Source organism: Micropterus dolomieu, linkage group LG20 (assembly GCF_021292245.1).
Source record: "Micropterus dolomieu isolate WLL.071019.BEF.003 ecotype Adirondacks linkage group LG20, ASM2129224v1, whole genome shotgun sequence".
NCBI lineage: Eukaryota > Metazoa > Chordata > Actinopteri > Centrarchiformes > Centrarchidae > Micropterus > Micropterus dolomieu.
In genome coordinates, this window is record NC_060169.1 from 19,520,688 (window position 1) to 19,535,341 (window position 14,654).

Here is a 14,654-nt window from a genome sequence, read left to right on the forward strand (position 1 = left end):
CTATTAATGTGCTTGGACACAGAGCTCTGTGAACAGCCAGCCTCTTTAGCAATGACCTTTTTGTGTCTTGCCCTCCTTGTGCAAGGTGTCAATGGTCGTCTTTTGGACAGCTGTCAAGTCAGCAGTCTTCCCCATGATTGTGTAGCCTACAGAACTAGACTGAGAGACCATTTAAAGGCCTTTGCAGGTGTTTTGAGTTAATTAGCTGATTAGAGTGTGGCACCAGGTGTCTTCAATATTGAACCTTTTCACAATATTCAAATTTTCTGATTTACTGATTTTGGGGTTTTCATTAGTTGTCAGTTATAATCATCAAAATTAAAAGGAATGAACACTTGAAATATATCAGTCTGTGTGGAATGAATGTATACATTATACAAGTTTAACTTTTTGAATGGAATTACTGAAATAAATCAACTTTTTGATGATATTTTAATTATATGACCAGCACCTGTATGTATAAACTCCAGCTTGAATGGAATATGTTTGTATTTTAAGTTTAAACACAGGAACAACTTTACTGTTTCATACATGGATGACAGTACGTGTTGTAGTCACAGAAATTCAAATGACATTCAAAATGTTTTGTGTAAATATCATATACAACTACACACAACCACTTCTACCGGTTTGACCCAAACAACATTTCACTATTCTTGTTCTGTGACAATCAAGATATCTATGGATCTATCCATCTATCTCAAATCAGACCACTGGGGTATAAACAAAGCCTTCATTGCTCATCCCGCTGGCCTTTGGTTCCCCGCCCTCCTGCTCCCCCGCTGCCCATCCTCCCCCCAGCTCATCCCTACATTCTCTAGCGAGCCAGGACATCTTTGAAAATCCGGAAAACAGGCAGATTAGACGAGCCACAGCATTCCAAGCTTGGTGCAACCACTTCTGGGAAGTATTTTCAGATACATTAATATAAAGTAGGGAAGAAGGAAATATATGGTGGAAAGACAAAAAAGGGATACAGACAGAGGTTAACACAGAGGGATAGGTTTGTGAATTGAGCTGCATATTAACCCACATGAGGAATTAGGGACGCATTGAGACAGGAAGTCATATTATGAGAACGGGGAAATAAGATTCTCAGTGGGGTGAGGAAAATGGAGAGGGCTGTAGACAATGACAGTGGGAGCTATTTTTTGTAAATGTATTGCTATTCTCAGAGAAACAGAGCGCTGTTTCAATTCTTAGATTGTCCACTATTTAATCCTCTGTATATTTCTTATCAACTACCCTATTTAACTAGGTCCTTACCAGTTAGGGGTATGCTGTATATATGATGATATGGAGCCACAATACTGATCTGGCTATTCAGTTTGTTCTAGTATAGAATGATTAGTTCACAACTATTCACCCAAGGTGGAAGGACTCATTCACAGGTGTTGATTATTAGACATTAGCTCGGTACTGATCTTGTTGTCAGTCATATCCCAGTGCGAACGAAGTTAGTCGAAGATTTTCCTTCTAAATCTCTCTGTATTATTGAATTACCTGTGCATGCATCAATGTCATTACCGGTGGAAAAACCTCATACACCATGTCTCAAAAAATCAAAACTACATTATCTCCCTTATGCTTGTTTCAAGGGATATGTGAAAAACACATTAAAAACTGTATACCTTATTTCCAGTAAATGGGCTAGAGCACGCAAAAACACTTTCGTGGATATTTTATCAGAAAATAATAAAAATCAAATGTGTTTCACTTCCTGTGGCGCTTGTTCTTCACTGCCACTGTTGTGGTAATTACCTAGTAATAAACTAATAATAGTAACACACATGGTTTTAATATGTGCTGTTCTAAGTGACCTTTTTTGCCCCTACAAATCAAGCTGTGTGCGATGTGGTTTCACTGTGATAAACAACTAGGCATGCAGCCTGCTCTCTCTGGGCAATGTAAGCTATGGAATCCATGAGCAAAGCAAATCCACTGGAGTAGTACCGCACCCCATCCACCCTGTGTTCTTTCATCCAAAAAAAATAAACAAACAAAAAAAAAACACATTTCTTTAAAAGGCAGCACTCAGCAAACTGCATTTCCTCCTTGTTCTACTTCTGTCAGTTAAAGGCATTTAATCAACCATTTAACTTATAATTAAGCATCCATGTGGTTATAAATAAAGAATAAAATCCTAGTGACAGAACCTGCAGTCCACCATTGGTGTCTCACCCTGAAAAACAGAGCAATAAGTACTAAAATCTGAGGCCAAAAGCGCCAATCTTTATTAGTAAACTACGTCACAAACACCAGTCACTTTCATAATGGAATAAACTAGGTGCCTCAATTGAATTTTTCATAATCTTGGAATTAACTTAATTATTTAACTAATTTATGTTATGGTGTTGGTACAAAGTTCAACCTCCCTTGCAGCTTAATCCAATTCTCCACTGTCCGCCTGAATGCAGTTTGTTCCACACTCATCGGTTTGCCAGAATATTGCCACATACACTGCTTCCTTTTGTTGTTTGTTCATGAGCGCAATCAGTCAAATGTGACAGGCTCACGAACAAGCTAAACCCAAACCCTGGTGCATACTATTGACTCACATGCAAGTTCAAATACGTCCCCGCCCCAAGTAAAGCAATAGTAGTAAAACATTTCCACTCACGGTCAAAAACAAAACAAAAGACTAACCTAGCTAACAACACATAAATAGCATAATCCTTTCCACATATATACGGAAAGGGGGTTCTTCATGCTCTGAAGAAAGGGGAACCACACCACATGACCAGTCATGCAAAAGATACTCAGAAGAAGCTTGTCTTCAGCCCCAGCCTCCAACAAATCTGATTACTCAAAACACAAGAGAAAACTGCTCTGGAACCCAAAACACTGGGTTCCAGCAAGACTAAAAACCATGAATAGAAAATATAGGATCCTTATGAAAATGGGGTTATTGCAAAAAAAAAAAACAATGTGGGTTTAAACTTGTGGTGTACCTCAGAGTTCAATATTAGGTCCTAAATGTTTTTTGTTTTTATGCAAATTCTACACAACTGAATTAACCTACGAGACCAAATGGTTTTGCAATAGGTGTTATTATAGATGTTATTTTTAGTTAACCTGATTCTCTCACCTACAGAAAGAAAATCCTATGCTCCTAATCTTGCTGTTTAATAAGATGCACAGTTAGGGCTTGACACAGAGGTTAAAAAAGCTTAAATTAAATCACTTTTAGGATTGTAAATATCTTGCTCCTGCACTTGAATTTTTAAACAAACAAAACATTTTCTATGTTGATTCACAAAAGGTGTTATAAGGTCGGCTAGCATGTCCACACTGACTACTTAAAAATGCACTCAAACATGTTTATCTTGGCTGCTGACATGTACTGCAAAGTGGGACAAATATTCCTAGGACTAATATATTCTCAGAATCTCAAACAAACAAACACCAACAACAAAAAAACAAAACACATACGTTGTACCATGTTAAGTTTTTGGACAGTATGGATAAAAAGCCCAAACCATAAGGGCAACAACAACACACAGATGACATTTACTCCGGCCTATTGGTTTACCAGATAAGGTAGGCAAACCTAAATAGGTTGAGCAAAAAACAATGAAAATCCCATGATTATGAAGGGCTATGACTGAAACCGACAGCCCTTGCTATATGTGGCAGTTGAGGGTTGGATAATCAGTTCAAGCTGGTGGAAATTATTGCACCAACCGACCTCCAATAATTACGGAGGTTGGGGTGCTGAGAGGAGACCTACAGTCCAAAAAGAGTGGTGAGGACATAGAGCAATCCAAGTAGTCTGATAAATGTTACTGATGGGTCACAATGATTAATCAACATTTTGAATGCCTGATTATCAATTATCGGATTCATTTGATACTTGGCTCATTAACAGATTCTTTAAAGAAAAATGTGCCCAAATGTTTTTTTCCCCCCTTCCTAATAAAAAGACAAAAAAGGGATAACAAAAAAAAGTTATATTACATAGCTAGTGTAAAATTCGTATAAGCACATTATTTCAATGCTTGCTGAAAAAGCGGAGGCGCTCACCTGAAACCATCTCCGACTGTGACAATCTCCACCTCACTGTCTGTTGAGGTGACGTTGATCTCCTCGCTTGCAGGGACAGCAGGAGCAGGAGCTGGAGTTGCCTCAATCACCACCACGTCCTCATCCAGAGCACCTGAGCACACCAGTCGAATTTAGTATAGCACTGACATACACCTAACAAGAGGCAAATCAATCATCAAAGAATAATAAAATTAACAGAAGATACAGGCTTGAAATGAAAAGTGTAGCCTGTATTCTCAAGTTTGACTACTCTTTGTTGGATTTTGACACTCGTTAATATGGAATTTTTCACAACAAAGTTGGGTGAATAGTTGAACACTTTTCCTGTTTTTACTTTCAAAAAGCCTGTGCTCCCTTTCTTTTTCAACGGCTTAGTCTAAAACCAAGAGATAAAATAAAATATGATTTGTTATTGCACTCAATGAAGACCCTTGTCAATACTTACTCTAGGGGTCCTGCATGTGTTTTAATGCTCCCCATGTCACACACAAGGAGCCGACTTCATCACAACCACTGCTCAAACAAGTTAAAGTCACGGCAAATTAATCTGAGACAAATGCATCATTCTTCTCAGCCTGCTTAATAGAGCCGCAGCTGGAACTATGGGATGGCAATGGGGGTGATGAGTCCTGAACAGAGTCTGTGTAGTGTTTTTTAAAACTGAACGCACAGCTACAGTAGTGCTGGCTGTGTTTCTGTGCACATCACTAGGTGACTTGCCATGCTAGATAAGTCCATATCTCCCCAGTGTGACTTCTATTCCAGTTGTCTCCTGAGAACTGCTGCTTAGCACCCTCTGCAAGTCTAGCTGCCTGGGACTCTGGTGAAGCCTACATGTGCTTACACAAACAACACCACCTTACTTGCAACTTGTAGAGAACTGTAACCAACATGTGCAGTTTTTGGTTAGGTAAACAATCCTTAATCCTATTCCTAACATGACTATGTAACAAAAATGTTCAAGAACCATGTAGTAAAGCTGAAACCCGTACCTCCATGTACCTAAACCCTAGATCTGTTTTGTGTTTCCACCACAGACAGTGCACCTACATGTAGTCAGGGCGACACAGTAAACAAAATGTTTTGTACTCTCTCCGCCTTTTAGTCTCGGGTCAGTGTTGATGGGTGCCTCAACAGAGGGGTAACAAAAAAAACAGATTGGTACCATCCACAACTTTAGACACAAAAATAGCCATTGTAATGTGCAAGTGCACGGGAAGGGGGGGTGCAGAAGTTGCTGCAGCACCCCGTAATGACAGAGAAGAACACAGTGTGCAAACTACATGTGCAGACTACATAAGGGGCACTATTGTAACTATGTGACAACATAAAACAGAGCAGGTTAGTGCTGAATTCAGAGGATGCTCTGGTTGATATTACAGCCAAATAATTTGATGTCAGCAGCTGTTTGCGCCGTTTTGTCACGATTATAGGAGCTACACTGTTGTGACGCACGGATCGGACCTTTAGCTTCTGAAATAATTTAGACCCACTAATGGAGCTCAGGATTGATCAGGAGAATGGCTGCTTCACCCCAAACAGTTTCACTGTATGAACCTGGATTGTGTGAGACCTTTTGGATGTGAAGAAGAACACAAAATATTAATTAACGTTAGATTCTGACTGATCCTGTCAGCGTGTCGGGAGATTTAAATATGAAATTATACTGCTGTGCCCTATGCGTAAATGCCCACATAGTCTCTCTAAACGGGGAGATGCACCTCTCTATTTCACCCACCCAGAAATCTACGAAACATTTCGCCCAAAATTCTTTCCGCAAACAGCGGTGCTCTCAGTTATTGCACACACAAGGTTGTCATGTGCTGCGTTTCCCCAAGTGTGGACACTGAGCGTCAAACAGTTTCAGGTTGAAATGAGGGTAGCAACAGTGTAATCAGCTGCACCCACATTGTCTTCATTTAAGTTGATCGTGTTATTAATGGAATTTATTCAAATGATTTTATTTATACATACATATAGTTATGGAGGTCCGGACCTCCGTGACCTCAAACAAACATGCTTGTAATCACTCTGTGTTGAAGGAAAGTGCCCACACACACATCATGCACGCATTTCTACTGTGCAGCACTCCTAAGCAAAAATGTCTTTATTTTATAATACAGGTGTGACCTGCATTCAAAGTGAATTTGGCGAAGATACACATTTAATATCTTCTGCTGACCTCAGGTAAGATGGCAGGGTTAAACTGTTTCCCGGCTACATCACACACCTGCTCCAACTCTGGCCAGTTAGAAGGAAGGTTTCATCAGTTGCCTCCTTGCTTTCCCCTGCTGTAAACAAATGCCTCGATTTCCCTCCGAGACCTGCTGTTTCTATGCAAAGTCTGCCGCTCAACTGTCTGAGTTTTCTCCCACCTGCCTCCCACCATAGAGGCACAACAACTAACTTTCCATTCTCCCCCAAGGCCACAGCCGCAGCAATATTGCTGAGGCTAAGTGGCTAAATGAGGGAAACAATGAGCCAAGGTAGAGTGGGGCTGTTTTCATTTAAATAAATAAAAATTTACACACACACACACACACACACACACACACACACACGAAATGCTGGAAAATAGAAGGTGCCCTTCATATGTACATTGCGATGTGCCACTATGCTGAGAATGAGAGCAGAAAGCTATGGTTTAGATTTAGGGGCTGCATAAACCTGTTGTCCCAACAGGTACAGAGGGATGCCAGATGTAGGGCCCTAAAAAGCAGAGGGGAGTAACTATTCCTTATCAGCTGTGCCCAAGCCATTAGAAAAACATGCAGACAATAATGTTTTGTATGTTACAACATTTATCATGTTTATGGAAAACTGAAGTCAAAAGCTTGAATGCAGTTCATTAATTTTTTTCACAAAGCTGTTTCTTTATGTAGACACACTACAGCAGCAATAGGCTGTGCTGTGTGAAATGGAGGCGACATGTGAACATGTTCTCACTAAGGTCCAAACACTACACAAAGTGAATCCTCTGTTTACTTCCCCTTCTGTGGTTGAGAGCCCGAATCAAAGCACCTGGTGTGGAATGAAAAGCTGTAGACTCTTGATCCTGCTTCAGCAAACACACTGTAAATGAGATCAGTTATCATCATCACTGTTTCGCTACAACCGATTCATTTCTGATTGTACAGTGAATCGAACAGGAAGGCTATGGTTTAAAAGTTTGATAAATTGTGACAACATATGCAATACATGCGGTCATTTCAATCCAAAAAAAGACCAAAAAAAACGACTTGTAAGTTGCACAACACACCAGCCATTTCTGTTTTTCTGTTCTGCTTTTCAGTGCATATTAATTCACACTGCATCAATGTACTTCAATTAAAATGTTAATTCATGCTGAATTGGGTTTTCTTCTGCAACGTTAGAGATCCTTGTGCCTGAGAGCTTTAGGAGACATCATTTCCATTATCCTGTTATGACTGCGATGGTACTCCTCTTGGAGTCCTTTTGGTACCCTACCAAAACAAATATATGTAATAATATAAATAACATAAATATGTCCATATTGCGGTGTAGTACTCTATAATCTACAGTGTTATGGTGATCACACTGCGATGACACGGTATCATGCAATGTAAATGCTTTTAACCATATGATATGGCCTACATCAACATACACTGAAGAAAATTTTAAACCCAACACTTTTCCTTTTGGCCCCATTCATCATTAGCTGAACTCAAAGATCTAAGACTTTTCTATGTACACAAAAGGCCTATTTATATCAAATATTGTTCTCAAATCTGTCAAAATCTGTGTTAGTGAGTACTTCTCCTTTGCCGAGGTAATCCATCCACCTCACAGGTGTGGCATATCAAGATGCTGCCGCTGTCAAGCAAAAGTACTACAATACAGCGATTACAATGCAACACAAGATACAACTGTACTGGGGTCATAGTTCCTAATTACCTGTGGTGACAGTAGCACTGTTGGGCTGGCTGCTGGTGCTGCTGACATCTACATACAGCTCATCTTCGGCTTCGGTAGAAGAGGGGGAGGACGAGTCACTACTCAGCTCCTCACTGGAACTACTGGTGCTGTGGAGTAGAGCGTACTTCCTACGTGCAATAACTTCACGCTTCTTCCTCTGCAGTAGTAGTCGCTCCTTTTGCTTCTGAGTCCGTTGACCCCCTCCGGGTGCACTTTTCACAAAGCGCTTCCTATGCAGAGGTCGTCGGCTGCTCAGGCACGGCCGCTTCAGCAGCACTGGCTCAGCCTCAGACCGCACCCACTTATGAGAGCGATTCCCCCGAGTTCGACCCAGAACGGGACGCAGGCCAACTCCAGTGGCTCCGCCAGTTGTCAGGGCAGGAGCCTTGTGTTGGCCCCCTGTTGCTCCGGCTTCCCCCTCGTCCTCTGAGCTGAGAGTGTCTGAGTCCCCGAATCGCAGGCTAGAGGAAGGGGAGGAAGCACAGTCACTAAAAGAGGACTCGGGATTATGTTCATCCTCGCTGGGGTGCTGTAAAAGTTCTACCCTGGGACGCTGAGGGGCCAGTGAACTCTCACTGATGTGGCCCTCCTTCAGCGAGCAGTCTGATGGCCCTGCCTGTTGGCCTTTTCTTTTTCTGCGCCCAGGGAGACTCCGTTCTGAGTCTTTGTGCGTCCCCGTGTCCCTCAGGGGAAGATGCCTGGACTCACACAGGGTTTCAAATTCGCTGCCTGCCTTTCCAATCACCTCCATGTTGTTAGGGAAGCTCTTGGCTGCCTCCATGGGTTCTGGGTTCACCAGTGGCTCCTTCAGATGCTCCTGTCTGCTGGGGGCCTCAGATGGCACCTCACTCTTCATGGTGGCAGGTCTGTCCTCAAAGGGCAAACACCAAATGCACTTGCATCAGTTCCTAGGCATCTACCCGCTGCATCATACAAAACCTGAAAAAAAAAAAAGAAAGAAAGAAAGGAAAAGACTTACAGGTGCACAAGCCACTCTGTTGCCAAAGGACAGCTCATGATATCAGTGACTGCACATAAACACATTTCAAATCAAGAACAATTTCACAACAAATTCAGGCAGCTTGATTCCATAGGCTAAAATAAGACAATCCGATCAGATTTGTTTGATCAGAGGACACAGCTGCTTTAATGAAATATGACTAAATCTAAAAGTATGGACTACATCCATCAGATTAACAGATTTAGCAGGGATAGAGGAAGTGGGAAACTACCGAAGCATCAGGTACTGCCATGCTTTCGTGTAGTCTCTCCTAAAGTGATGATATAAAAAGGCACCAATTTAAACAATTACAGTAATTGAAAGAAAAAAAAAAACAAAACATTTGAATGACTATAAATAATTATACCTACCCCACTTCCCTACAAGGAATTTTAATAGTGTTATCATAAAAAATATTCTTACAAATAAAGCTATGTAAGAAATGTTAATATATAGTGCAAGGAGCGTAAAAGAGAGGACAACACCAGTAAATAGATGATATAAAAACATGTCAATAAAAAAAAGTGTCATCTGTCCCAATCCCTATTATTCTATTTTTTGGCATGATGCAGATAATGTGATACTTGGAGCTCTCATGCACTGCATCGAATCCTTCAACATCAACCCTTTAAACTTTTAACATACAGCATAGCATATCAGATTTGCTTCTAACTAAAAACATATTCATAACTGACATAGCATTTTACTGACCAATCAACAACACACAGGCCTGAAAACAAACATCAATATGCCCATAACAATATTTCATGGTGCTAAAAGTGGTCATTCTGTTTGTTAGTACAAATTAAGACAACGTGACCCAAGGCCGCTGATTAAGGATAGAAAATTTACATCCACAGGCTGTGGATGTAAATCAGAATAAATGAAAACTGGAACTCAAACGAGGATATCCACCATGAAATGGACTCGTGTGTTTATCATAGACTGTATATAACAAAAAAAAAAAAAAAAGTTTTATGTCATGACTTTGGGAAAAAATAAAACCAACAAGTAACTCTAAATTGAAAGGGACTCCTTTAGGCACGTTGCAGTGGGAGAATTTTCACAGCGGTGTAAGGTGTCTCAGAACAACGTCAAATTCCACCATATTGCCGAAATGTATGCTACTTCCTTAATACAACAAAAGGTTTGTGTCTATGATGAAGTAATGAAGTATCTGTGACCTCAGCTTTTCAATAAAACTGAAAGCTCCTTTTAATGCAATGAATAAACTTATTAACTTGTGCTATTTCAGGGGTATGTACTCCTCACAGCTATTCTGATAGAAAGTAATTACTTTCTTGCAATATATCACGTATCTAATATCCCTCCTATGGCGATAGATATTGTGATGTATTTTTATCCATTTTCTTTTTTTTTTTTTTTTTTACATGTGGTGTACCCAGAATACAAAGGCTTACGATACACCAACAATCTATAATGGATCAGGCTTTATTATAGCCAATACAAATCCATCAAAGATTATTTGATACAGATCCAGCCGATTGGTTTGGACAAACAGTGTTCACACAGTTGCAAAGAATATATAGGATTCCAAAAAAATCCCAAAGCAGAAGCATTAAATTAGGCTACTTCTAATCAAAGTGCCCAAAATCTTTGCATATACCACAGTGTCATGAATCACGCAGGATGCTGCACATCTGCAGGGATGTTCACTGATGAACTGTTTTTCGGCAGTCACATAACATTAGGGACAGTGTAAAGAAAATGACTCAAGTGCAGGCTTATGAACTATATGCACATGGTGATATCGCCCACAGCAACACGCTGACCACACTTCTTGATATGATGTAATCAGAAAACTAAATCATGGCACTACTATTACAGCAGGTGATTTAGGAACATATTGTACCTACCATGTCTATGTGGCCATCTGGAAGTACAAGTGATATAACACAAGAAAGTAAAACTCATACCTTTCTAGACCCATCCATGTTGTTTACAGAGACTGCACAATTCACAACATTAAGAAATTTGGAGGTGCTTTTATTCCTTTGTGTGGCATCAGTTGTTAGCAAATTCATAACTCAGACTTTTTATCATATAGGACACAGTGACCAAAACTAAGAGTTCACTGTTCATCTCTCTGGCACTAAAAATGTAATACAACAACATTCCTGTTTGTGTTTGCTGCAGGATAACTGTTAACTGAACTGCATTGGATTGTCGATGTTCGATGTTCCTGTATGCTGCACTGCATTAGATATGCTATTACGTAGACCGTAAATTAATTTCATTATTCATTCACAACTCATTTTACAACAACATACTGGTTGTCACTTGGCCTGAAGCTGCAACTTTTGTGAAATAACGCTGGTGAGGTTGATGGCGTCACGGAGTGCTTCTCAAGAATTTGGTGAGATTGTGAATTTAGTAAACCTTCTAGCTATAACAGCTCACAGTCACAACACGGCTCTATTCTGCTTTTATGTACAACTCACTGGTGAGTGAGAGTCCTTCAGATGCCACAGAGAAAGCTGCGCAATGACATGCACGAATTCAGGGGCCTCAGAGGAGACAGCCCTGAAGGAAAAAAAATCCCCATGCATCACGTCTGAATTATACGAATTTCTCACAAAGAGGGCAACAATAACGATAAGTAAGACATAATGCGGATAGTATCACGTGAACGAGTCGCAGCCACTTACAGCAGATAATATATGGTGAAACAGAAATGGCAACAGTGAACCAATTCAAGATGTACGACTGAGACAGAGCTGCTGCTAACGATACCCACTGTGCTTTCTGGCTGTGAAACGACTCCCAACCACCCTGACTAGGCAAGCAAACAACAGAGCTTCATAGATTTATTTAGCCTGACAGTATCGAGACTGAAAAGGAGGCTAAGCATAGTTTCTACAACGTTTAACAATTACAATAAGCTCGGCTGCTGTCTGTGCCCCACAAACGCTGCTGAAGTGACAAAGGCCAGATAAACTCGTGTTAATGGAGAAGCACAAAAATATGAACGTTTCCAATATTAGTAACTGATGTTAAGAATACCACAACGAATCGAGAGACACCGAAGTGGACAGCTAGCTACATAGTGTTAGCCTGACAAATAACTCCAGACAGAAGACAACAAAGACAACACGTACCTGGGTCTAAGTCCTTTTTTCAAAATGTGTCACCGTCCTTTTTGCAACATGGGAGGTTAAATCCTGTGGGGAATAATGACAAGCGTTGAAAACGGGCAGTTATCTAGATGTTAACCCTACCTGCAACTAGGCAGGCCTACACAGAAATCGCAATCCGAGGACGTTAGCGGCTGGGATTGTGAAACTGACAACACAGTCCCGAGCTGATCCGAGAAGCAAAATCGAAGGCAATGGGCCCTGGACAGCTACGAGCTAAGCTAACATAAAGGCTAGTTCCACTCTACTCATAATACCCGATTATACTCAGCCATTTTGGCTCGCAAAGGAATCTTATCGAATCTTAAAATGTAGTACGACCTCTCTATTATGTTTCTATTTGACAAGATAAGAATGTCTCACTATTAGCCCTCGACGAAGTTGCCATTCCTGCCTTCCGAGGTATCTACTCTTGTTTACCCAGCAGGTCGTCTGTTCGCTGGCTACGGCTACAACACAGTCGTTGCCCTCAGCGCCGCACGGGGGCGCCAGATCGCTGCCAGGCATCACCTACTTTACGACACTTTGCGACAGCTTGACTTAAATCCTTTCACATTTCAAAGCAGAACGCGTAAATAAAAAATATTCTGCGTAGAGGACACCTTCTTATACTCCTCGTATAGTACAAGAGAGCGCTAGAAGCTCTGTGTAATCATAGGGCTGTACTCCAGTGCACAGATGATACGGTATGATTGTTTATCATGGATCATCTTAAATCTTCGATTTCAAATACTAGCGCGCCCTCTAGCGGATATATGTTGGACATGTGGAAACAAAACAGAGCCTGTGATAAACCCCAAATACAAGATTCTCAAGATGTGTAATTGCACCGATTAATAACATAGCAATTACTTATTAATCCACTGCACTCGTACTAATAATCAGAGGGCAACGTGATAAGACAAATGTAGAAATAACAATCACTCACTGAGAAGAAATCCCACTAAGTGTAAATTATACAACATACAAAATCAAACAATCCCCATCCAGACTGCAAGGAATTAATCGCCTGATAGTTAAAATGCTCCCAGACTATATGGACGTCTTTAACACATGGGATTAAAAAAAAAAGATAATTACACAGATTAAGATCAGAACCAAGTTTCTTGCCAGGTACATTTTCACTACGAGGAGTTTTCCTTGGTATATATTGGTGCTTAACAGTACAAATATACAGTATAAAAACCTAAATATATAAAAAGTAAAGAGATCAAAAATGTGCAAGTGTACAAAATAATACAATAATATGAATACAAAAATGCAAAAAAAATATACAAGATAATGAACGAGGAATGTGCAAAAATTCACAATGTGAGCAATAAAGATTTAGAATTAAGACTTAGTGCAATAACAAAATGAGGTGATTAGTTATGTTTACAGGGAAACATTAAGTTGTGAGCAGTTCAAGCAACTATGTGGTTTTCCCTTCTCAGATTGTTTCATTTAAATACTTTTTAGATGTCAGAAAATAAACCTAATTTTATATTTAAATGAATTTTCTATGCCAGTAATTATCTTGTGGCGCTTTGTGAGGGCCACACCACTGATGCTGTGGAGATGAGATTGACACTTAACTCATATGAAGGGAAGAGCGATGCGAGTGCTAACTTTTACTTGCTAGAATTAAACTGATCACATATAAGAAATATGCTGATGTACTTATTTCTGTAAAATATAAAGGACTGGTAATACTTCAGTATGTGTATGTGACTACACTTCATGTTCAGTTTCAATGATGGGGTCATGAGGGTAAAGTTATGGAATTAAACGTGTCTCTGACAGGTCTTTACTGTGACCATTTGTCTTTCAGTGTTGACTACCTTTCTATTATCACTTTTATATGATAAAAAATAAGTGAGGCATATAAATGATGAAGTAGCTTGAAGATGGGCATAGAATTGGAACAAGAAAACATTTATAAAGCACAGGATTGACAAAGTACAGGTGCAGAACACCACAAGACAAGATCATGTGTATTGTGCAGAACACTAGTTTGTGACAGTAGACTAAAGCTGATGATACACGGGGCAACTTTTTGAGCAACGTTGCTGGGCAAGTGGCAAGTCTGACTATGTTTTGAACGGATAGCGGCGGTGTGGGACGAGTGGCGGAATGGGATTACGGTAGTAATCTTTACTCATTACTATTGATGGCAACGTTGCCCTGCACGATTGCTCTAAAAGTTGCTCTGTGTATCATCAGCTTTATACCCTATCTGAGGCTGGTGTGGCAAGTTCAGAATCAGATGTATTTGCCAGGTACACATATGAGGAATTTGACTCTGGATTGTACAATGCTCATGATGTGCTAACTTATACAATAACACAATTATACAGTAATAAAATCAAACTAGATTATGATTTTAGGATTGGATCTAGATTAGGTGGAGAACCTAAATGTCTTTTGAGAACAACAAGAGAAGAAATGAATATAGTTTGTGTGCTGGCTAGCCTACATGTGAGAATTAATGGAATTAACAGATGGTCTGTATTCCACACTACAAATCACAAGGCCTGTGT

At 40.2% G+C, this 14,654-nt stretch overlaps 1 protein-coding gene across 7 annotated transcripts in view; it reads right to left on the reverse strand.

Annotated features, from left to right (window-relative positions):
- rnf111 (ring finger protein 111) overlaps window positions 1-14,654 on the reverse strand; it is a 40,598-nt gene that overhangs the window by 24,954 nt on the left and 990 nt on the right. Inside the window, exons 1-5 of one of the 7 annotated variants that reach the window (XM_046033505.1) lie at window positions 12,499-12,635; window positions 12,100-12,162; window positions 9,213-9,251; window positions 7,960-8,919; window positions 4,024-4,156 (exon numbers count right to left, since the gene is read on the reverse strand). In XM_046033505.1, coding sequence (XP_045889461.1) covers window positions 4,024-4,156; window positions 7,960-8,836 — 1,010 coding nt within the window. In that variant the 5' untranslated portion in view covers window positions 8,837-8,919; window positions 9,213-9,251; window positions 12,100-12,162; window positions 12,499-12,635. The other 6 variants (XM_046033509.1, XM_046033502.1, XM_046033504.1 and 3 more) reach the window with 6 other exon arrangements.